General features: G+C 37.3%; 1 protein-coding gene across 6 annotated transcripts in view; it reads right to left on the bottom strand.

Annotated features, from left to right (window-relative positions):
• Positions 1-24439, bottom strand: part of NDC1 (NDC1 transmembrane nucleoporin) — a 44109-nt gene extending 19670 nt beyond the window's left edge. The window contains exons 1-14 of one of the 6 annotated variants that reach the window (XM_072974449.1): positions 24143-24251; positions 23698-23766; positions 22585-22705; positions 20275-20345; positions 17982-18156; positions 16529-16667; positions 13194-13302; positions 11449-11500; positions 9513-9648; positions 8469-8561; positions 6081-6162; positions 3559-3717; positions 1143-1388; positions 934-1049 (exon numbers count right to left, since the gene is read on the bottom strand). In XM_072974449.1, coding sequence (XP_072830550.1) covers positions 934-1049; positions 1143-1388; positions 3559-3717; positions 6081-6162; positions 8469-8561; positions 9513-9648; positions 11449-11500; positions 13194-13302; positions 16529-16667; positions 17982-18091 — 1242 coding nt within the window. In that variant the 5' untranslated portion in view covers positions 18092-18156; positions 20275-20345; positions 22585-22705; positions 23698-23766; positions 24143-24251. Of the gene's footprint in view, positions 1-933; positions 1050-1142; positions 1389-3558; positions 3718-6080; positions 6163-8468; positions 8562-9512; positions 9649-11448; positions 11501-13193; positions 13303-16528; positions 16668-17981; positions 18176-19567; positions 19620-19935; positions 20219-20243; positions 20346-22584; positions 22706-23697; positions 24098-24142 lie in introns of those variants that run through there. The other 5 variants (XM_006200507.3, XM_072974446.1, XM_072974448.1 and 2 more) reach the window with 5 other exon arrangements.
• Between the last annotated feature and the right edge of the window lie 537 nt (positions 24440-24976).

Raw genomic sequence — 24976 nt, 5'->3', positions numbered from 1 at the left:
GTTCCCCACGCAAGCCAAGCAGATACTGCCTGAGGGCCTTTGCATTTTGCTGCTCCCTGCCCTCCCTTCAGGTCTCCAATCAAGAGTCACCCTATCAATGAAACTTCCCCTGATCACCCCACATAAAATGGTACTCCTTTCCTCCAGCTGCTCTTTCCTTTTCCTGCTCTATTTTTCTATTTAGCACCAAAGACATCAACTTTCTTCCCCTTTAAGACATGTATTTTTCATAGTTTGAACATGACATATCAGGATGCATATAGTCAACAGCATGTCATGGTTTAACTGGCAAGATTTTTTTAAAAAATAGTATATAAAATAAGTCTTACAATTAATAGTATACCCCTTGGAAAAACTCCAGAATTAGGGACACTGACTCTCCCACATTTGAAAATCCACATATCACTTATAGTTGGTCCTCTATACCCATAGTTCCACATCAGTGGATTCAACCAGCTGTGACTGTGAAGTGCAATAGTATTTACTATTAAAAAAAAATCTGCATACAAGTGGACACACAGTTTAAACCCATGTAGTTCAAGGACCAACTGCATTTTTTATATTCAAAGAAATATAGTACAATACACATGCTTGCTCATCTCTTTCCCTTCACTAGAATGTTAAATATATGGTCAGGGACTTTTATTTGCTGTTTTCCCACTACCTAAAACCACACCCTGTATATATAAAAAACTCAATAAACATCTCTTGAATGAAAGAATTCACAGTTCAAAGGCACTGAATTAGGTTAAGCCATATGAAATTGCAAATTGTAAAACTAAAACCTGGTCAAATACGGGCAATTTCACGTGGGTCAACTTAACACAAAGCAACCCCAAAAGTCCTATTTATTCTTGATGGCTCACTCATGTGCAATCCTTGATGCTCTCAATGTTATATGTAAATATAAATCCTACACCCATAACATCCTACCTGTTCACGTTTATTCTGAATCCATGAATATATCACATTGGGATGTCTCACTGTCTTACCCTCAGCACTAACAGAGGTAGATGGAGAAGGATTAGAAAATTCAGTCATTTGCTGATCTACAAAAAAAAAAACCAAGAAGGTAAAAACTTATACGATCTGATTCTCCGTAACTATGACATTTCAAATTTTAGAAAATAAACAGTCCTCACCAGAAGCTGAAGTCCATAATCTTGGCCCTCTTCTTATTAGATGAGGACTCTGAGGTGACCCATAGCAAGTGTTTACATCAAAAATCCCAGCCATCCGATTCACTACACCAGAGCCAAATGGGGTTGCCAGGGGACTTGGAACATCAGGTGTTGATAATTTTGAGGAAAGCAGCGATGTCTTAATTAACGATGGCGCTGAAAGCCGAGGCATCTGGCTAGATTTAGGTGTCTGAAAAGTAGTTTCTTCTGTAAAAGAACAGATCCAGTGCTGAAGAGGTAACCTGATTCAGGCAGGCCAGCGTGGGGGTTCTCAAATTCTACACACCTCAATTGTTTGTTTAACTCATTTAAACAAGGCTCAGCAGACTGTTCTCATGTAGGTTTACATTCTCAACATCCAGGTTTTACTACTGCAACTAAGTGACCTCTCAATCAATGAGCTTTATATATCTTTTTCTGTTGGACTGGTACAGCCTCTCTTGTTTTTTCCCCTAAACAGGTTATCTTCATCTTCAAGGTTTCTCTAACTTTAAGCTATTTTAAGTGAACCTACCAATTCATATTTTATTTTTAAATGGCAACAACTTTATTGCATTAGAAAATGCCCAGTGTTAACTGAATGTTCTTACTGGAACTATTACTTGGCTAAGTCAAATCTATAGTGTGAAAATGTACAGAAAGAGAGCATGAACCTTATCCCATTTTCCCAGAGTTCCTTCAAGTCAACAAAAGTCACATCAGAGACAAATTTGCTCAGGATATCTACAAATCTGATCTATAAACAGCTTCTTCAAAAATAATCTTACAATTCTACCAAATTACAGAGCCTCTTATACAAAAACAAAAGAACATTTTTCCTGCCACTCCAGTACAAGACACAAAGACAAATAAATTATACTTGTACTCTATCTTCTTAATGAAACTGGTATTTAAAAAAAACTGGCAAAAGATATCAAACAATTAAAGTACAATATTTTCATTATATGACATTAAGGGTTAATGGCAATAGGAAATATTTGAAGAATCAATTTAAAAGTTAAGACTGGGGTTCTTAAGTTTCGCAATTATCCTTCAAAATTAGAGGCAAATTTTGACTGAGTGATGGGATATGGCAACAATTTAAAATAATGAATAATCCATTTTTGGTCAGACCAAGGCTTTCCCCCAGCTCAGGATTATAATGATCTAACATGCTAATTTGATATAACTATAGCTATTCAAAATTCTCTAAGAGCTCCACAGAATAAAATTCAACTCCTCTTCTTAACATACAAGATCTCCTTTCATTATCAAACATCATCCTACCAATTCAGACTCCTTTTTGACAGATTTCCTTTTAGCAGTTATACTGGCTATCTGTGTGCCTCCCATGAAAAGATCAGTTCCAACAGTGCTTTTTCATCTTTGATCCTTTGGCTTCTAGCATAGTACTTGGTACATACTAGGCATTCAATAAATACCTGTTGAATAAATACATGCTAATCTGAATGTTGATAACATATGAAACACTCTAGAATCTTTCAAAATCATTGGACTTATCTAAATTGTTTTTCTTTACTAATCTCTTTATTTTTGGTCTATGACCCCACCAGAGTAATGAAGTCAAAGACAGAGATGTGTTTGCTTTGGCCCATATAGTGATTTTTTTAAAATACCAAGATTAGTTGTCAATGTTTAAAAAGCAGATTTTCCCAAAAATTTCTTCAGGCTTCCCTTTAAAAGAAAACCAAGATCAGAAGTTCAGATACTGGGTCCAGATTTCCCCCCCTGGGAACAACGGACTGAAGCTAATCCACGACTTTCCATTTCAGATGAGTCTGTGCTCTCAAGTTTACCACAGTCCTCACCCAGCCAGTTTTGCCCATCTTCATTAAATGCCTGGCTCCAAAAGGCATCAGAACATTAAGTCCTTTTATCACTATTACATTCCTATGTATCTTCTCCTTAAGCGGTTTGCTGAAATAGCAAAGGTTCTTCCGCCTGTACTTCTTCCTCTCAGCTTTCACCTTGCAAACATTATATTTAGCAATCTTAAAACAATGAATGTGATGGCCCTGCCCCCAAATCACTGAGTCATTTCAGTTGCTCCTCTCTGGGCACTGTCCAGCAACTTTTTGTCTCTGGGATACTGCAACCGTAACAGTAGCTGAAGCCTTCTATTTGATGATCAACATTTTGTTAGTCTTTGTACCACTACTACCACCATCACCACTAATCACCCTGGACTTAATTTTTCCAATCTACAATGATACCCAGGCCTTTTTCTTGGCTCAGTACAATATCTCATATATTAGATCAATTCTCCCTTCAAATATGTACTTCACACTCATATATATATCCTTAAATTAACTACTATTATCTTTCTTAGAAAATGACTATAAATGCTTTCCCCTCTCTTAGCAGTACAAGGAGTTACCTGGAGAATTCAGTTTCTTAGGTTCCACTGGGTATGATGAAGACATCACTCTCCCATTTGTAGCAGCAGCTTCTTGGTAGAGCACAAGTTTCTGAGTCATATCATTTAAAAGATTCAAACACTCCCTTGAAATGGCTGTCCAATTGTGGGGATGTCCACCTACAAGGTCCAAATATCAGCTTTTAAAATGTAAATAATCTTATATAGTCTCCTCTCAAAATGGGGAAAAAAATCAAGACATGCTTTATTCATTAAATAGTGCTATATTGTATACTTTGCATCAGGGCCCATTTTTCTCAGTTGAGCTACTATTTATACTTATGCCATCTAATATACAGCAGGAGTTCAATCAATATTTGGATGAAATAATTTTCCTAAAAGTCTACAAGCAAAAATTTGCTATTTTACCATTAAAAAACTACTCTCAAATTGATTGTTAAAATAAAGCCAAACATTGGAGCACAGTTTGAGCGAAAAAGACCCAGGTTACTTTACCAGCAGTACAGAGCAGACTGAAGACTAAGACAATGAACGTGTCTAATGAGATGTATCCCATGGTCCCCAGTGACCCCTAACCTGTTGTGTCTGACCCACTGTGCTTCCACATATTTTCACTTGCAAAAGAGCCCCTACTTGCTATTATACCTATAGAAGTGACACGTTATTTGATAGTGATCATACTTTATACTTGGAGAGTTTACTATCCTTTATCTTATTATGTAACTTAAACTACTATGATCCAGATTCCCTTAATTTGGGGGGAGGGTACAGTTCAGGGGTAGAGTGTATGCCTAGCATGCACTAGGTTCAATCCCCAGTACCTCCATTAAAATAAATAAACAAAAGCCTAATTACCTCCCCCCAAAACAAAATAAATGAATAAATAAATAACTAAATAATCTTTAAAAAAATCCCTTAATTCTCATTTTCTTTTGATTTTTCTAAGACATTCATCTCCTACAGCTGTCATATAAAAATCAACTGTGCTTCACTGTGTTTTGAGGATAGCAAAGGAGTCCACTGAAAACTGGTTTCTCCAGCCTGGGTGCCAGAGAATCATTCTCTCTTCACTTAGGCTCCTCCTTAAATATTTCCCCCATTTACAACTCAAGAGGAATACCATTCAACCTGAAAACAAACAAACAAAATACTCCATCAATAGGCCCCAGGATGTTTTATACTGCTGTAACTCACGACCACTACGGAACTATGCAATGGTCCAGTTACCTTTTTTCCTTCTAGTTTTAAAATACAATTGACATACAGCACTGTATAAGTTTAAGGTGTATGGCATAATGAAATGGTTATCACAATAAGTTCAGTGAACATCCATCATCTCTAATAGATAAAGATTAAAGAAATAGAAAAAAATGTATTTCCTTGTAGTTACATGGATGAGAATTGTGATGAGAATTCTCAGGATTTACTCTCTTAACAATTTTCATATGTAACACACAGCAGTATTAATTATATTTATCATGTCATACATTACATCCTTAGTACTTCTTTATCTCATAACTGGGAGTTTGTACCTTTCGACTGCTTTCATCTAACCCCCCCTCTGGTAGCCATAAATCAGGTCTCTTTCTCTATGACCAGTTACACTTTAATGTATTTTCTCTGGCAGAGAACATGCCACTCTGTTACAGTTTACTTAACTATCTGGTGAAAACATTTAGTGTACACAGAATTCCTAACTGAACCTAAGTCTGCTAGAAAGGTATTGCTGCAGATAATTTCCCACAGCATTGGCACTGGGTTTTTCATGCTACCAAAAGGAGTGCAGCTCCACGTATTTATATTTTTGTATAACTGGATTTCGTTTCCATGTAACTACAGTTTCATTTTATAAGTGGGAACTGGCAAGTAGGACAAAATAATGAAGAGCTGATTAGAGAGATGTAAAGCTACCCAGATTCTCTGTCCCCACCAACGGCTGGGCAGGAAGGCTTTCCCTCCGGGAACAAGGCAGAGCACCACTGGCACATCTGCAGTCTTGAGCCTGGCAAGTGCTTGAGCTGCCAACAGCATCCTTGGTCACCATTAAATCTAGTTCCTTTTCACTTTTTGTTTTTTTAAAGGAAAGCAAATAGCATGGCAGGAGGAGGGAGCTCTGCCCTTGGAGTCAAATGACAGAATTTCTTATTCCAACTCTGACATTATTTTATTAAGCCACTTAATCTCTCTGAGACTTAGGCCCTCCATCTACGGATTAGACTACTTGATTTTTAAGGCCCCCTTGTAGCATTAAAACTTCTAGGATTCTTAAACTGTTATTTTTCTGCTCTAAAACTGTCAACTTACCTCGTAATTTCTTCAGGTGAAGGGAATGAGGGCGCTGAAGGAAATACTATGAAAGTTTAAAAATACTTTTCCTGGAAATGTAATTTTTAACCACAGCAATGCAAATACTTTGCATAAGATTTAAATCAATATGTAATATTTTAATAAATACATCTCTCTCACTAAAAACTTTAAGTGGAACACTTTCTGCATACACATCCGATTACTTTTAGCAATACCTGGTTGGCTAAGGCTAAAAACTTCCTGTCTTCGTGAAGGAGAATACTGAGAAAGCAACATCAGGTCCTGCAAGGCCAAATACTAAAAGGAAAAAAATACACATCATTTAAATTTTTAACCTCCATATAAAACCTTATTTATGAATTAGGCTCAACATTATATATCTAAGGGGAAATTAGTTGCAATTTTTCAAGAAGGGAATACTTTTCAGAGCCATAATCTTCCTTTCTAGACTTTCAGAACTTTCTTGCCTCTATCCTCTGTAGGCTACTCCACGCACCTCGTAGGCTCCAGCTACTAGGAACTACAGAACTCTGTGTTCCTTCTCACTTAGTGATGGGAAACTTAAAACATCACATCCTCCTGGAACTTCCCTGCCCTCCCGCACAAAAACACTCACACAGCTCTCAATCGTGGCATTTAACATAATTTATTGTAATTGCCTGCTTTCTCATCTTATCTGGTTCCACCCACTAAACTGTGAGGCAGGAACAACGTCTTGCTCATTACCATATCTAGAGGTAACACCTAGCACACAGTAGATAGACAGCATGTGCTGTTTTTTTTTTTAACTGAAAATCCTCATTTTGTTCTCTGGCAAACTGCTTCGCTCATTATTCAAGACACCAACCTTTCCATGAAGGTTTGTTTTGGTCCCAAGCAGAATAAGTGGTTCCCACTTAATTTACCACAGTAAATGTTCCTCATTTTGTATCTGCCCTTTCGACTAGGCTGTGCTACATCTTATTCATCATTATACCCTAAGCAACTAGCAGTGACCGACACCTGCCCAGTAAATAAAGATTTCTTGAATAACCAAACGAGTAACTGATATTTTGTTTATCTAATAAATCAGTCATGATTGATATTTAAAGCTATTCAGAACATCAGTGGGTCATTTTCTTTTTAGTTTATAACTTTTCTAGAATGAAACTCTGGGTTCTATTTTCCTTTAATTCTTTTTTAAGTACTATGACTTCTTAACAGATCACATATATCGTAGTTCTACTTTAAAAATTCAAAATGCAATTTAAATCAAAACAATTTATTCCTACTTAGGTTGATTTATACTTACTGCAACTTCTTTAGACTCTTCTGATTAAAATTTGTTTTAGGATCATTGTCATTGTTCATATTTTAAGAGAGTTCACTGAATATGTGCACACTATCAAGCACTTCCTTTGATCATAACAGCCAAAAATACTACATGAGTGAAAATGTATCTTAATCCAATGATTAAAAAAAGAATCACCGTGACGTCGGAGCACAGAGGAAGCAGCTATTTCTACGCTAAGTGCTCAGAACAGTGGGCACTAAGAATGGTTTGTAGCCGGACAGTACGATTTTCTTCTTTCATAGAGTAAGGCTCGTTGTGAGGATTAAATGAGATGTATGAGCACGTGGCAAGCTTCGGGCACAGTGGGACTGACTCAGAGAGGGTCTCCTTCAGTCATTCAGTAGGTCTGTCTGGGGGAGACTTTGTAGAAGAAAGTGTTGGGCAGGTGTGACCTGCTTCCCTGCCTGAGAGCTGCTGAGCCAGTATCAGCGGCCTGTGTCCTGTCCAGACCTGTTACTTCCTGTGTGGGGTCTGGAGCCACCTGGTCCATGAGCACTTGTGCTGTGAGGACCCTTGACAAGGAGCAGGAGACAGTTTGGTCATTCTGGAAGGAGTGCCAAAGGGTCACTCCTGGCATTTGCCCTGTGGGTGAGGCAGAGGTCAGGCCCCTGTGTGGAGCCCCTCGATGGGCCAACCATAACCCTATATATAATCATCCAGACCAGGGCCCTAGGGGGCAGAGGGGGCTGTGGCCCCCCCCGTCAGGTGGAGGGCTCAGTTTGCTGTTGAGGGTCGAACAAAAGCTGTAGGTGACTGGATCTCAACCAGGGTGTCCCTCCCAGGGCATGTGGCAGTGGGCAGGAGGGAGGGGTTCCCATGCTGGCAGGGCTGAGGTTGACAAACCTGCTGCAGAAAAACATGGTTTGGGGGGATTCACTGATGAGATTCCATGTCTCAGGAAAAAAAAGAAAAAAAAACAATCAGTAGTGCTTGGTTTTGCTACCATGAGGAGTTTGTGAAAAGCTAATGTATATGATCATTATATTTCATGCTTAAAATATTTTTATACCTGTTCTGAATAAAGCCCAGCTTATACAAATATATTGCAATACATACTTGCATTTTAGTCATTTGGAATGAATGATAACTGAAAGAGTAAACAGCATTCACTGTAGCATGTAGGTGATTTTAACAACACTTTTTACATTATTAGAATATTTTAGGCCCTCAAAAATGTATCTAAATACTTAAATATGCTAAACATTAAGTCTATTCCACAAAATAGTTTAGAGATGACTGTGCAGAGACACAAAATGCATAGTTTTGATACCTTTATGATGAGGGGAGGATTGCTGTTTAAAACTTTCGGGAGGCATTCATTTGACTCTTCTGAAAATGGTGGCTGAACAGGGAACAAATGAGCCTATCAAATAAATAAAAAATAAAGACTATGAAAATTAATTTTTTTAATGACTTAATTACATTCAGTAAATTAGCACTTGAAATTTATTACAAGGAAGACAATACAACCAAATTAACGTCATTAGTGTTCCCTGCAAAAATATGCTGCATTAAAATTATAAACATCCAAATACACTACTTTTTAAGATATTACTTTTCCGATTTTACTAGATCTCTGGCTTCCAACAATAGAAACAAATTTAAGAAACAAAGATTGTCTGAAGCCGCTGAAGGACATAAACATACAGAGATGGTAAAATAAAACAGAAACATTTCATTTTCTAAGTTACAAACATCTGGGTGATAAAAACAATGCAATTCCCATTCATTTAAAATCATTTCTTGGAGAGGTACAGGTATAGCTCAGTGGTAAAGTTCATCCTTGGCATGTGCAATGTCCTATGTTCAATCCCCAGCACCTCCATTAAAAAAAAATTAGAATTTTAAAAATTAAAAATTAAAAAAATTTATTATAAAAATCATTTCTTCAATATGAATGTTTTAACTTTCCTTCAAAGAACAAGTATTTTATTGCCTTATATTTAAATATTTTAATAGTCTCTATCAATAGCACATAAAATTAATTTAAAATTCAATTCATCTAGTATATGCTCAGTAGAGAAACAGAAACCTTCAGGAGAGAATTACACTATAGACAAAGCACAGTCAGTACCACTAACAATTCATTTAGTTTAGCTTCCAACCATTAAGAATACTAACACTGTTCCTCAGAAAAAAGTACAAATAAATGATGGTTATAAATGATACATCTCTTAAGAGGTCTGAGAAGAAAGACCAAAACCCAACTTCTCAAAATGGCTTTGGGCACAACAGCATGCTAATCAGTGCTCTACTAAAAATAAATCTGTGCACTCCAAAACAGAAAAGTATTGACCCAAAACTCAATACTAACCTCTGTGGCATAAATTTTGAAGAGTATCCATGAGATATACCAAGTCATCAGGAGAAAGACACCACATAGCCAGACATGGTAGAGTAATGAGAGATTCAGGAGGCCGCTCACAGTGTCAAGAGGCCTATGAAACTGCCTATGAAAGCAGAAATTACTATTTAATCCTGTGGGAAAAATACAATCTAAGCATTTAACAGACCTGGGACCCCACACAGAAACAAATCCTATTTCTAGATAATAATGGTGATAGATTCCTCTCCTAGAGTTCTTTCACTAACACCGTCTTATAAAGTGCACAAGAGAGCCTTAAAGGAAGCGCAGACCTAAACTAGCTCTCAGTTTCTTGCATTCCAAATCTTCACGTCATTTTCTACAGAGGAAAAAGCCTCCCCCAGAGGCTGGGTAAAATTTTATTATTGTTGTTTTGTAGTTTGTTGCTTAAAAACCATTTGACATGACTAGCACCTCTCCTGGACAGGATTTCAACTCTATCTGTATACCTTATAAACTGTTTCATAGTAGATAAGAGTACAAAGTACTACCTACAGATAACAAACTTTTAAAATAATTTAAAAAACTGTTAGAATGCTAAATAAAGTGAACTCATGTGATCTTACCAAAACCTTGAATAGATCAATTTGCAAAGTCATCATAATCCTATAATCATACACTTTGCAATTGTGAAAACAGGATTAGAACCTCTGACTCTATTATTTGTAAATGTTGTGAATTTGTTAACAACTTGATCCAATCTACCCTTAGTTTCCTCATCAATATAATGGTGGCATATTCTCTTCATTCTATCTCTCAGGGTTTTTATGACATTTAAAACAGTTTGTTAGGAGTGCCCAGCATAGTACTTGACATTCCCTGGGCCTGGGTGGGGGGAGGTGAGTGTGCAATAAATAAAGCTTTTTTTCAGTTTTTAAATAAATATTACTGAGGGCCTGGCATATATTAAGGCCAGAATACCAGGCACTTCCATATAAACAAAACATTTTTTAAATGAAAGGAGGAAAAAATATTAAGCATTATGTTAACTTTCTATTAAATATCATTATTATTTTTCTTTCTATTTGACCCGGTTTAAAACCTGGACTAATATAACATAGTAAGTGACCCACGAATTTGGTTTCATATCTAAGACATTAAGCAGAAAGCAAAACTAAATTTTACCTAGAAAATTTTAAAAGTCAGGAACTGAAATCTACACTGTAGCAGCCATAATATCTCAAACACCTGTAGTGTCAATATTCCCAGTCCCCAGAAGTGGTAGTAGTTAAGTTCAAATATGACACAAATCACACAAATTACAGTGGAATAAGCAATAATTAAAAGAACAAATACTAATAGAGAAGTTTATATTTACATACCAAATAAAGATTAAAGCTTTACCTATGAACAAAGTGCATGGGGACTAACTAGAACAACACATCCCAGTTCTGCCACTCCATTGCTATATATGACTGTCAACAGGTCACGTCCACCCCATTGCTACTATGGCTGTCAACAGGTCACGTGACCCTACTCAAATCCGGTTTCCTCACAGGGAAAATTAGAGTGACACCACAGTATTGTGCTTATCTACCACGACATAGCATAAAATGATTATTGAGGAGAAAAACTGAAGACAGGTATAGCCATGCAACTCAAGAAGTCCACTTATATTAAAGCTGTATCTAACAAAAAATGAATTATCATTCTTATTTCTGGGAAAAGGAATTGGGCGACTAGAAACTGGGGCCAACAGAGTTATTGTATACCCTTTTATATACCACTGGAATTTTAAATTATGTGAATTATGTGTATTCAAAAATGAGTACTTCTTTAAAAATTTAAATGCTAAATCTAAATAAAACATTTGGAAAGTAGCAAACATCTAAAAGAATGGAGACAATTTAAAGAGTTAAAATTAGACCTTTCATGTATCACTTACTCATCTAACTGAAGGTCCATAGCAGTGCTAATCCAAGCTTTGGGAATATGGCCTGAAAGAAAAAAATACTATGCTATGATTACAAAATGTTAACAAAACAAATCTTAATCGTGCTTTGGAATATGAGGTTGATGAAATGGCCAAGTTGACACCAAGACCTCAGTCAAAATGCTAGACTGTTTGATTAGGTGTGAGCAGAAAAAAAAAGAGAATAATTTCTAAATACAGGCAATCTTTGCTTTGCACAGGTCTAAAACGTACATATTTCAGTTACCATGGTTTAGTTAAAACACCAATTCCCCAATGACACAGTTCAAATTTCAGCTGTATGCAACTGAATATAGTACTTCTAGCTTTTCAATATACAATCAGTGTGTAGATAAGAGATGGACATCCTTTCTTTCAAAGTCTGTTGGTGACTGGTCACTCACATCTGTTATTTAGTTCTGACAAAGAGCGCAAAGCAGGTAGTGTTGCTCCTTGTCTCCCATGATAAATTCACATGACGTTTTACAAAAATGAACAACAGAAAGACGAAACTGGCCAAAAGGACCAAAGTGCAACAAAGAAATGAAAAGCGGTAACACTGGAAATGAAATCTGAATGAAACATAGCTGGAATTACAGAAGAAATAGCTGAGTGTGGATATACTGACACAGTTGCTATGTCAACCCAAAAGTACAACAGGGAAAACAGCCAGGCTAACTATAGTAGGTTAATAAAAGCAACAAAGTGTTAACATTAGAATGACAATTATAAAAGCTATGCAGAAAAATGGATTACATAAACTAAAAGTAAAAAAGTGGACAACAAAATGATCTATACACAAATAGAACAATTTTCTAAAGTTATTCCATAGAGAAAGGTAGAATCAGAAAATGTTAGTCTAAAAACAGTATTTTAGGATGTTGGATTCTGTTTATATTAATATGTGTTGCTATTTAGATTAGTGTTTTCCATTCAACATGTACTGTTCATTATATTAAATAAGCTATATTTTTGTGCTTAAAATTCATGTTAACAAATTCTACAAAGTTTCCTCAGCAACAAATTTCTACTGTATTAGTAACAAGTCACAAAAAGTTATAAAAAGAAATATGTTATTTAGAGAGAAATTACCAAATGACAAACAATATATTCTTTTTTTTTAAAGGACATATTTTTTTAACATTGTGAGAAAGACATTACAAAATTTACCATCTTAACCATTTTCAAGTGTACATACACTCTATGGCACTCTGTTGTACAAGAGATCTTCAGAACTTTTCCATCTTGCAAAGCTGAAACTCTATATGCATTGAATTCCCTTTTCTCCCCTCCCCCAAGACCCGGGCAACCACTATTCTACTTTCTGTTTCTAAGAGTCTGACTATTTGCGATTACTCATATAAGTAGAATCATGTAGTATTAGCATTTGCCTTTTTGTGACTGGCTTATTTCACTTAGTATAATGTCCTTAAGGTTCATCCATGTTGTAGCATGTGACAGGATTTACGTCTTTTTTAAGGTCGAATATTATTCCACTGTATGAATATACTACACTTTATTTAACAATACGCTCCCTTAACTAAATTTGCTTGAACATTTGAATCTAAATCTAAACATTTAATCTAAACAATGATTCAGCTGGGAAGCTGAACCTACAACTGTAGGAAACATTAAATTCAATCCAGAATGACTTTGTAACTGATATTTTCAGAGCTGTGAGCTATTACATACACCGTACCAAAAATAGAAATTCTTACCAAGAAAATAATAGACAATGCAGAAATTTCTAAGCAGGAACAGAGACTCCACACAACTGTGCTTAACCAGCAGAAGCAGAGACCTCCTGAAGCGCAAGAACTTGTACTGCTGTGGAGAGAAAACACCAGAATCAAACGGCACGTTCAGACAGAGCCTCTGCTTTACTCCAAGGCAAGCACGTAGCTCTACTGGTCCACATGTAAAACACAATGCCATCATAAAAAGATAAAGTTTATTCCAGAGGTAAAAAATTAACTATTTCTGATGTTAAAGTATTTACTATTTACGTTATACAACATCTCACTGATAGGAGATCAGAAATAAGAAAATTAACAATATCAATTTATACTTATAGTAGGGACTATGGATATGGAGTAAGCACAAAAAAACAATAATACTTACAATAGCAGCTCACATTCTTTGGATGCTCCCCACATACCAGGTACTGTTCTAAACACTTAATATGCATTAACAACCCCATGAAGGAGGTTCTATTATTATCCCATCTTACAGATGAGAAAACCAAGGCACAGAGAGGTTAAGTAACTTAATCAGTGTTACCAGCTAGGAAAAAAAAATCTGTGATTTTAATGCAGGCAGGCTAGCTTCAGAGCCTACAATCTTCAAGATGATATATACTACCTCTATACAAAAATTTTTCACATGCTGTTGGCAGTGAAGAAGACATTAGCCTAAGAATCAGGAGAACTGAGTTCTAGTGCTTCCTCCTTCCGTACAACAGTAATTCTTATCTCCTATCTACTTATCTGTGAAATAACAAGACTGACCCAGCTAAGTAGTTCCTTAATGCGTACCTTCCAATGCTAACAATCTAACAGAAGAGAATCAAATAAGAAAAAAATAGGAAATGTTTTCCGGAAAAAACTACACTTCTTGTGAAACAAGGGTTGCCTGCCCCAAAAATATATTAGTGGAAAATATATTTTTAAATTATTGGAAAGAATCTAAGAAAACCTAAGGAACCAAATATGAACTTCCCAAATTCTGGTCGTCTTTTGTGTTTATATTAGGGCTGATCCTTCTTTAAGGATTTCAGAAGCCAAAGAACAGCCAAGTACTCAGGCAGAGGTTACATCTTCATACCATGTCTGCATATTCCTGCGGTATCTTACAAAAAGCAGCCCGTGTGAATACTTAATCACTAACCATACAGCTTGAAGTAGTCTGGTTTATTCAGGAATCTTCAAAGTCCACATGTGAAGCTGCACTGTTCCTGCAGTCACTGGGTGCTCCACAACCTCATCTCAACCCCCCAATAAAAAGGGAATGGTTCCTATACTATTCCTACTGCAGCTCTCACCTCAACCATTACTCACAAGGGTCCGAGAGGCTAGCGAAGCAGGCAGGCATTTCAGCAGCTATGCAGAGAACTGCTGATATAACCTCTTCTTGCTCCCAAGTTGAAGTGTTTTTCAATTCCCTGTTGGGTTCTTCTGTGATCTGGCTATAAGTTACCCTTTACTTATTCAAATACTTACTATGTGCCAGGTTCTATAAATCTCATTTCATTTAATACTTTCAAATAGTCTTGTTGGCCAAAATTTGCCAAGTCTATCTTGGCATTCATCCATTTCTTTGTCCCCTACTCCATGCCAGCGTTCTGCTTTTCCCTGTCAGTCTGTCATTAAGAATTTGATAAGGGCAATAGAACTGGTTTCTGTAGCACAGGCAAGTTTAAAGAAAAAACCTAATGGACTAATGGAAAATTTGTTCAAATTACTGGATTCTTAAGAAGATCTAATTTTTCATATTGTTAAATGAAAAAAGTAATTACTGAATAATATGTACAATATAAAACTATTTATAAAAATCCCACCCCACAAAATACATAAGGTTACAGCTACTATATATACAAATGTACAGTAAATGTACAGTAAAGGGTCTGGAAGAATACACAAGAATGAATCTAAGATTTTTCAAAACAAATTACAAAAAACTTAGTAGTCAAATTTTACAAATGCAACATTACACGGCAGAAACAATAATTTATCAGCACTGTCAATTCTTGGACTCTTCATGTTCACTCTCTTACACATCTGTGATGTTAAATGGGTGGTTACTTTCCACTGAGGTTCATGGAGGAGCAAGGTACTGGGAGTATCTCATTTTTTTCCAGTATTTTCTTTTCTTCTATATTCTCTATGTTCTTAATTTTGTGTGGATCAAAGATGTTTCCCCATGGATATTTCTGTATGGGATTTTTCTCCTTGTGAGATTTTGAGGTGGCAAAGCTAACACTCTGCTTTTAATTCATCTTCATATGATATGAAGAACTTCTAAACAGGACTCTCTTTTCATACACTCACAGCCTACAGGGAGGTAAGGGCCAGATTCTTTTCCGTGAGCACTATCTCCTTAGAGTGGGTGAATTTTCATCAGATTGTTCTCAAGGATGCAAAAGGCATGTGAAAACTTTAGTTAAATCAGGGGAACTTTAACCTGTCACTCTCATACTTACAGTCTCACGAGACATCACTTATTTACACATCCCTCTTTCCCTACTGGACTGGGTGCTAGTGAGAAGGGGCTAGTTCTAACAGTTTTGCTCCAAATCTCAGTCCTCAGTGTGGCATAGGGTGGGGATGAAACGAATAATAGCACAGTTAAGAATAGTGGCAACAGGCTAGGGACAGCCTTGATGCCACTGGAGAAATCTCAACCCATCTTTCTTTCTCCTGCCAGAGGAGGTGGTTCTGAGTTCCAGAGAGTCTGCAGTTCCTACCAAATTAGTAGATTTTAAAAAAACCTAAGTGAAAGATAGTTTAAACTATCCCACTCAAACCAGTCAAAACTGTTCTATTTATACACATTTACTTATTCAAATATTTACTATGTGCCAGGCTCTATAAATCTTATCTCATTTAATAATTTCAAAGAATGCCTTGTTCTGAAAAGGATTTGAGACAGTAACTGACATATTCTATACTTACTTGTACATCCTCAAGTTCATGAGGGTCTTAGGTTCAAAAAGAAGCTGGCAGCTGCACAGAGGTACTCTGCATGAATGTCATCATCATCCTCCCCCAGCCCTGCTAGGTCACAGCAACTGCCACTACCTAGCAGGGAGGGAAAGAGTGGAGCAAAGTGGTATTCTGAGAGCGGCAGCAGGAAGGGCAACCACAGCTCTCAAATATACACTGCAGTCTCATGAAGACAAAGCTGTCCTCTCCAAATGGCATTCTGAGGATCTCAGTCCTAAGTTTTGCTGATCAAATCTTGAATTAATCAGATGAGGCCAGTTATACACCCATATATCAAAGCAATTTTAACTCTGCCAAATTCTGACATAGGTAATGCTCAAATGATAGCTTACCTGTATGATGGGAAATGGAAGATAGTTCATGTTGTTAATAAAATACAGGAGGCTATAGCTATAGCCCATAAATGCTCCAGCCAGCAGGAAAAAAAGGTGATACTCATTTAAGCAGGTTTGTGCAGCAGGGCTACCTAAGCTGAAGGGAAAAACAGGTTATTAATTCAAGTCAGGGACATATACCACTATTTTAGGCTCAATACCTACTGAAGGCAAAACTTTGACTTAATTACTTAAAAAATGCTTCAAATTCTAACAAAATGTTGTTTTAGGTTAAGTACAGGCAAAAGATTAACAAAATCCTTTTCCCTGATGCATGAGAACTTGATCTTTAGTTTAACTCTCTAGCTCTGTCCCTCTGGAAAAGGGTAAGAATGTCCCCTGTGACAGTAAGCAATGGTGTTTACAAGTTGGTAAACTGCATCTGGTCTGAGAAGAACTCTAAATAAAGGCTATAGACTTGACAGAGCTGCCATAACTTTGGGCTTCTCTTTGTGTCATCCCTTGTAACTAGGCGATCCCCCATGCGGATGCTTTCACTAAAAATTTAACACATTAGGAAAAAAACCTGCCTCATATAATAGTAACTGAGGGACAAAAGGAAATCAAGTATTCAGTAGTACTTATGAACAATGTCTTAAAGTCACTGGATAATAAGGAAATTAAGATTACTTCAGTAATCTTTTTTTAATTTTTAAAGTCAGAATATCAACCTGAAATTTGTATCAATGCCATCTGCTCAAGAACTGTATATTTCAAAATTATAAAGGTACTCTACTGAAGGTAGTTTTAATTATTTAAAATTTTTTCTCCATTCTCTCATACTACCCTTCCTTCAAATCCCAACCTAAATGCCAACTCCTCTGAGAAGCCATGTATGGATCCCTGCCTGCTCTCTGAACTCCCACAGGTTTTATCTGTACATCTTACTTTCTTCCTATTACATTCTATTTCTCCTATTACATCCGTTTGTGTCCATGTCTTAATTCCCTCTTCTGTTCTCAACTCTCAAGGAGCTTATAGTCTATGTGTGAATTATTCTAGTAAATGCAACAGTGGGGGGAGGGTATAAAGAATGCTCAGTGGTAGAGTGTGTGCTTAGCATGCACGAGGCCCTGGGTTCAATCCCCAGTACTTTTGTTTATAAACAAACAAACAAACAAACCTAATTACCACTCCCCAAAAAGGTCTTTAAAAAAAAAGAAAAAAATATTTTTTTAAACTATAAAAAAAAATCCAACAGCATCCAGCACAGCACCTGCACAGAATAAACAGGTTTTAAAAACTGCTGAATTCAACAAACATAAAACATCAAAAACATATGACATAAATAAATAAGCACTTTTTATAGAAGTCTAGAAAGTAAAGAATGTCAATAAACTATTAATGTATACAGGTCACTTTTGGCTTAATAACTAAACAAAGACCCTTAGAAAAATATATTCACTATTACCTCTCAGTACCAGCGCAGGGAACCACAAGAAAACTGTATTGACCCTTGGTTATCACTGCAGCACACCAAGCCATCATCATTCCCATTGCAGCGTGAATAAAGGAGTGCATGAGCTGCTGAGGATGAATGATCTTCCCGATCAGTGCCAGTCTGGAGCAGGGAATGGAAGGCACGACTGCAAACAAAACACACGACTGTGGCTTCATAACCTACCTGTAGCATCTGAAGTTAGAGGACCTAAACTATTCCCTCTCATCCTTGCACAGATACCCTTGGCCGCAGGAAGAAACCCACAGTCAATATAAAACACGCTACAAAAAAATTCTGTTAAAAATTCTTAGTTAAGATAATTTGAAAAGACTGAATACAGATGCACACAGAAAAAGAAAAACCAAAGAATCTAGAGAGATGAAATCTAAGGATAGTATGATTAACATTTTTCAATTCTTTTTAATTAAAATTTCCTGATAGCTCAAATAGTGCCTATCCTGGCACTTCTCCCAGTGCCATAGAAGAATAAATAATAATTTTAAGATATTGCTTGCCCTCCAGTAAGTTATCTTTATTTCAACATTTTAAATTGTCAACATATAATTCATCTGTGAAAAATAAACCACAAACTAGGTAAGTAATGACAACACTGAAGAGTAAAATAAATGCTGGCGTGGGAATTTCTAATACCTCTCTGATACCCCAAAAAAGTTTTCTGGAAGTGAGCTGGGGTGGCAAGTGTGGCATGCTGACCTTTGGAAACAGGTGGCACAGGGTTCCCTGGCCTATCTATGTATGTATTCTTCTTTTAATACACTCCAAGTAAAGAGACTGTGGGGAGGTGGAAAATTAAGCATGAAGGGAGAGAGCTCAGGAGCTTTACAATTTGGGGAAGAGGCTGCTATCACCTTTCTCTCCCCACCAGAAATCCCCATGAGGCCTACTGACGGCACAACTGACTTATACTCTGAACATACCAAACAAACCTTCTCATGTCGTTAAGCCTTTTTATATGCTGTACCTTTTCCCTAGAACACCATTTTCCTTTTTTGTCTATTTAATACAACTTATCCTTCAAGGCATGGTTCAAGCATCATCTCCAGGAAGCTCCCCATGATGGGGTAAATGGTGCTCCTATATACTCCCATACTATCCAGTGTATTATTGTCCGTCTCCCCATTAAAAGTGATTCTCTGGGTAAAGCTGAACCATAACATCTCTTACACCCACAAAATGCATGGCACATAGTAATCTATAAAGAATGCTTGTTGAAGGAATGAGCCAAAGTGACTAGTTAGGCTTTAATAATGACTAGCTGGAGAGTCCTAGTCTGGCATCTATATCCAGATGACCCAGGTACACTGGACAGTGCAAAAAAAAGACATGCTGTAAACCAAAGAGATCTGTATACAGCTTGAACAGAAAAAGAGACCCATCACCCAGGAGTAAAAAAGCAAAGAAAAAAGATGTATTAAAAAAAACAGAGAATGATTTGAAATTTTATACCATACCTAATAAGGAACTACTAAAGAGCTTTAAAAGAGGAATGATGTTACAGTAAAAATAAGAAGTACAGAAAGTGCTTCTTATTATACCTTAAGGACAGACTCAAGGAATCCAAAAAGGCAGGAAGAGTAAGGAGAGAAACTGAAAAAAAAAAAATAAAAAGCTCTAAAATCTAACAAGTGATTCTCCCAAGGCAAAACATATCATTTTAATTTTGTTGGAAAAATCACAGAATTACAGGCTGTACTATTTGAAAAGGACCTTAGAAACCACCTGGTCCTGGTCTCCTACCCTATGAAGTAGTTATTTTTATAATATATCTGCTGAATCACAAAGTTAACACCAGCCGTGAACTGTTAAAGTGTCTCAATTTTTTGTGTATGATAAAATACACATTAAAAATTTTTACCATTTTAACCATTTTAAGTATATAGCTCTGTGGCATAGGTACACTCACACTGCTGTGCAATCATCACTACCATCTTTCTCCAGACTTCACCATTTTCCCCTGGACCCGTTAAACAATTCTCCGTTCCCTCTTCCCTCCACCCCCGGCAAACACCATTCTACTTAGTGTCTCTATGAATTTGACTCCTCTAGATACCTCATAATATAAGTGGAATCATACAATATTTGTCCTCAGAATTCCAATTATTTTTTTAAAAACAGAGAAGGTATATACATACTCATATACAAAATGCATTGAGTCTGCCTTTAGTAAAATAAATTCAGATATTTTTAAGAGGGTTAATATTGAAAACTCACCTGTATAGAACTCCACATTGAAAATACTTACTATTACTATTACCACTGACAGCAGCAGAAGGTAAAAGATTATATAGGAACTATATAGATCACTGAGGGAATCTAAAACACAAGACAGATGAATTAGTAAGTTCATTCAGTCATATAGTCATATTTACTAGGCTGCAATAGAAAAGGGGCTTGAACTACAACTATTATTTTAATTTTAAAAGTTATCTTTTCTTTAAGAATTTACTTCTAGACTGCTGACAGGTCCTACAGGGCATCAACTCAAGAACTAGTGTGAGTTATTCTGACTAAGCTCCAGGCCCTTTAAAATTATACTAGAATTTCTTTCAGATGACCCAGATGTTAACATCAGACAAAGTAACACCATATGCAAACATACTTCATCATGTGAAACAGAGAAGTACATTTAGTAACATACCAACAAAGTTTCTTTTTAAAATGTAAATATTTTTCATATCTCTTCTTAATAAATGCAATTAGTCCCTATAGCTAAAAAACTTAACACTTCTAGAAATAGCATAATCCATAAATTATTCAAATAAGCTGAATAAAAAACAAAAAAAATCATGATATCCTTCTGAAATATTAATATATTCACATTTTAGAGTGGTTCAACAATTAATATTCCATTTAAAAAATATGACAAAGTTTAAAACATGTGCCTAAAAACATGAACAAGAGAAAAATAATAACACATGCTTGTTGAACAGACTGACATAACAAAACCAAGTATTTTGAAAATTTTAATTCACTGACCAAAATTATTGAAAAATATTTATTGAGCATCCACAGTTGAACTCAAGCATTATATTGAGCTAAAAGAGTGAAAGAATTGTTTTCATGTGACGAAATAAGTAAGGAAAGACTACAATGTCTCCGTAAAGACTAGAGAAGCAAAAGTTGAAGAGGACAAGTAACATCTGATGAGAAAATGGCATAAATCAAGTTCAACCTGGAGAGAAAGTGTTACTAGGATTAAAGAAACCTTGGCCATGAAATGGCATACAGTTTTTATCTCAAGTGCCAATTCTGAACAACTAGTAATGGCTCTAGATTGAATATTCTGAGGTTGCAACTAGACAGCAAAGATCATATGAGTGAAGCAGGCATAAGCAAGGTGGTTACAGAAATACTTGCCATCCTGGTGCTGACTTATGACTTAATTTCTCCTGACCTGTGGGACACACCCAAGAAGTGATTGCGAAGTCTCAACAAAAAACTTAAATCACTTTATTCTCTAGCAGCAACCTCTCTCCAAAGACCTAGGATCTAATTCCTTGAAAATTGGCATTTTCTTCAGAAAAATTAAACTAACAACATACTTTCCACGTTCCAAAGCAAAAGAAATTTACTGTTACTGTTGTTGAGAGGGGGGAAGAAAAAGAATTTTCAAGAGTGTGCTTCTTAGCCTCAGGCAAGACTTTAAAGACTTCAAAACCTACTCTGGGAATATTTCTTTTTATTTTTTTAATTCTAGTATGGCAGAGTGGAAAAACATAGGCTCTGATGTCAGAGACCAATGTTCAAATCCTGGTCACTAGCTGTGTCTCTGCCCAGACTTACAACCTGAGACTCAGTTTCCTCATTTAAGTAGGGATAATTCCCCATTATTACACAAGGTTGAAGGAAGGATAGGAAGTAATATACTTAAGTGCTTAGCATGGTGCCTGGCACACAGCAGTAGCAATAACTAGTAGCAATAATTGGTAGTTATAGTTTAATGAATTTATTAATTTTATTTTGTCTCCAAGGATTTTGAGAAACATTAGCCTGCTCCAATCTTTTCCTCCTCTTCAATCTTTGAACTTAACTCCATGTTCCTTAGTCATTCCTCCTTTTCTCTGTTCTCATCTTTTTCTCATTAGCCATAATATAAAAATGAAGTATTCTTAATTGTAGACAGGTTTTCTAAAAAGCCTGAACCCAGGACCTCATGTATGCTAAGCATGTGCTCTACCACTGAGCTATCCCTCACTACCCATCTACAATTTTTAAAGAGATAAAAAGGAACTTCTCTTCCTTAAAAGGACAGTCTTCTGAAGCTGCTAAAAAGAAAAGACAAACAAATAAACAAAATTTAGTTCTCATTTATGTGGTCTCCTAATGACCTTTCTGTTCATGTGATTGTATATAGTCTCTGACGAGTTTACTAATCTTATTGTGTAGTGAAAAGTTCTACTGTTAGGAAGGGAATGCCTTAAGAGCACCTCAAAGTGAATGTCCTGCTGTTGTCAATACAGTAATTAAAATAAATTGTTTAAACCATAACACAATTTTTATGTTGAGAAATGTGTCCTGTAAATTTGTTTTCCCCAAACTGAATACCACTTACCAGACAGCCACTGTATAGGATGAAATAAATCAATGCTGCTGAAGATTACAAATACCGTGGTACAGATGGGCAGAAGCAGCACAGACCAGACAATACTTGTAACTATCCTCCAGCCCAAAACCTATAATTAAACAAAACCTCTCAATCATGAAGTCAGTTAAACTATTTCAGTTATGCAAATCCTATCTTTTCATACAGAACATTAATCACTAATATTTACACCCAGATCACACAGTCCATGAAGCTATATATAGACTCCAATGGTTACTATTAATAACATTACATACCAGTACAGAATCTAGTCACATCAGTGAACTGATGCTTGTATTAGTTCAGAGTCAGATGTCACACTAAGTATCACACTTCAAAGGGGTGAGGGAGGTCTACTTAGTTTTACAGCTGTATTTCACAGCACTTACACTTGTCTCTCTAGGTTTAATTGATATGTCAAAATCTGAAAGCGCTATACATTCTATGGGAAACATCTGTATACTCTAATTGTGTTTACAATTATTAGCTATGCACTGTTTATTGGGCCACTACTGCATTGTATTCATGCCAGAATCACCAGTGCCTACTATATAAGAGGCACAAGATTTACTGTTGAATAAGCGATTACAAGAAGAGATCCTGAGGGGCTTAGAGCACGAAAGTGACAATTAGATTTATATTTTGGGAGATAAAACACCCTTGTGGTTGTAAGGTGGCTATGATGAAGATGGATCAGAAGGGACAAGACCCAGAAAGGAGACAAACAGGAAGCAGTCCAGCTCGACTGCTCAAGCCAAACATTATAGTCAGTGTTTAAATGAAGGCAGTGGCAATGAGAAAGTTAAAAAAAATGCAGCCACATTTCTGAGATACAATCTACAGGACATCGATGACTGATAACACAGGTGGTAAAGAACAGGTAAGACTTAAGTTTGGGATACAGGTAGATGGCAGTGCCGCTGGGGTAGAAGCACTATCTTAAGAAAGATCTTACTCCTATTTCTCTCTGCCGTCCTACGAATGGATGCAGAACTGCTGACTGAACTTCAACAAGGAAGTATCTCATCTCAGTCCCACAGTGCCTACAATTCTCTAACTTGACAAAGTACCTTTCCTGCTTACCTAGTCCCCGAGTCCAGTCTCTGCTAAGGCCATGCCATTCTTTCCGACTCTGGACATTCTTTCCCGCTTCTTAGCCCAAGTAATCAACAAGTTATTATAAACTTTGCACCCAGGAGGTACACCATCTTTGCATACAACTCTTCCCCATTCCCTGCCCCAATTCCCGTGCAGGTCATCCCTCCCGCTTGGACCAGCTTCCACTCAGGACCCCTCTCTCACGCCGTAACAAATTTGTACTTGAGACTTTTGGCACATCCACACCCTGTAACCAGCTTCCATTCAGGGTGCCCCCCACAACCCTAAAACCAGTCTCACTCCACGAGCTCCCCACGCTACATTCGAGCCGGCCCCTCCCCCGCCCAGCGCGCAGGCGCGACCAACGCCCGCCAGCCCAGCCTGACCCCCGCAGCAGCCGAGCGCCTGCAACAGTGCACACAGCACTCACGCGCCACAAGATGTCCCGCGACCCGCTGGCGCAGGGCCGACTCGCAGCCGTGGCCATGCTGATGGCGCCCCTACTCTGAGGGGTGCAGGATACAGTGAGCCTGCCCGCCACCGCAGTTCAAAGGGAGGAAGGCCCCCGAAGGACCCCATTGGGGCTGCCTCAAACGCTGCCTGAGCGAAGCCCGGCCTAGGCCCCAACACATTCCTTCGAGGTTTCGTCTGGACAGGCCCAAAGGGCCGGAATTGCCCCGCAGACCCGACCCCCAAAGGAGGCTGAGACTCCAGGGTCCTCCCTCTGGAGTCCAAAAGGTCTCTCTGAAGCAGGGTCCACCCAGGCGCCAGAAATTGGGGGTGGCGCTGCATGCTGGGAATTGAAGTCTCGACTACCCTCTGGGAGAAAGGAGAAGCGTTGCATTCTGGGACTCGGAGTTACAGAGTACAGCATGCTGGGAATCGAAGTCTTCCTGGAAGAGCCTTGTGGCATGCTGGGAATCGTAGTCTTTTGTAAAGCCTCTATTATTCAGTGTTGATTGATCAGAATTCTGTAATTAGGAAGACCTGGCAAGATGATTTGCCTTCATTTCTATCTGTCTTACTTTATCGACCGCCTTAAAGAGAAATCAAAGCATGTTGTGGTCCTGTCCACAAAAGTACTAATTTTACTGAAATGAAAAAATCTCTTTCCCTTTAGCTGCATTTGGTTTCATAAAATCTGCTTTCTAGTTCCAGCTCTGCCAACTTGCTAAGTGGAATATCTTGACTCTCCCTGAGTCTCCGTTTTTTCATCTATAAAATTAGGATAAAAATGAAGATGGCATCCTAGGATGTTGTGAAT

Source organism: Vicugna pacos, chromosome 13 (assembly GCF_048564905.1).
Source record: "Vicugna pacos chromosome 13, VicPac4, whole genome shotgun sequence".
Taxonomy (NCBI): Eukaryota; Metazoa; Chordata; class Mammalia; order Artiodactyla; family Camelidae; genus Vicugna; species Vicugna pacos.
Note: the sequence above shows the minus strand (reverse complement) of the source record. Positions and strands in the feature narration are given on the sequence as shown.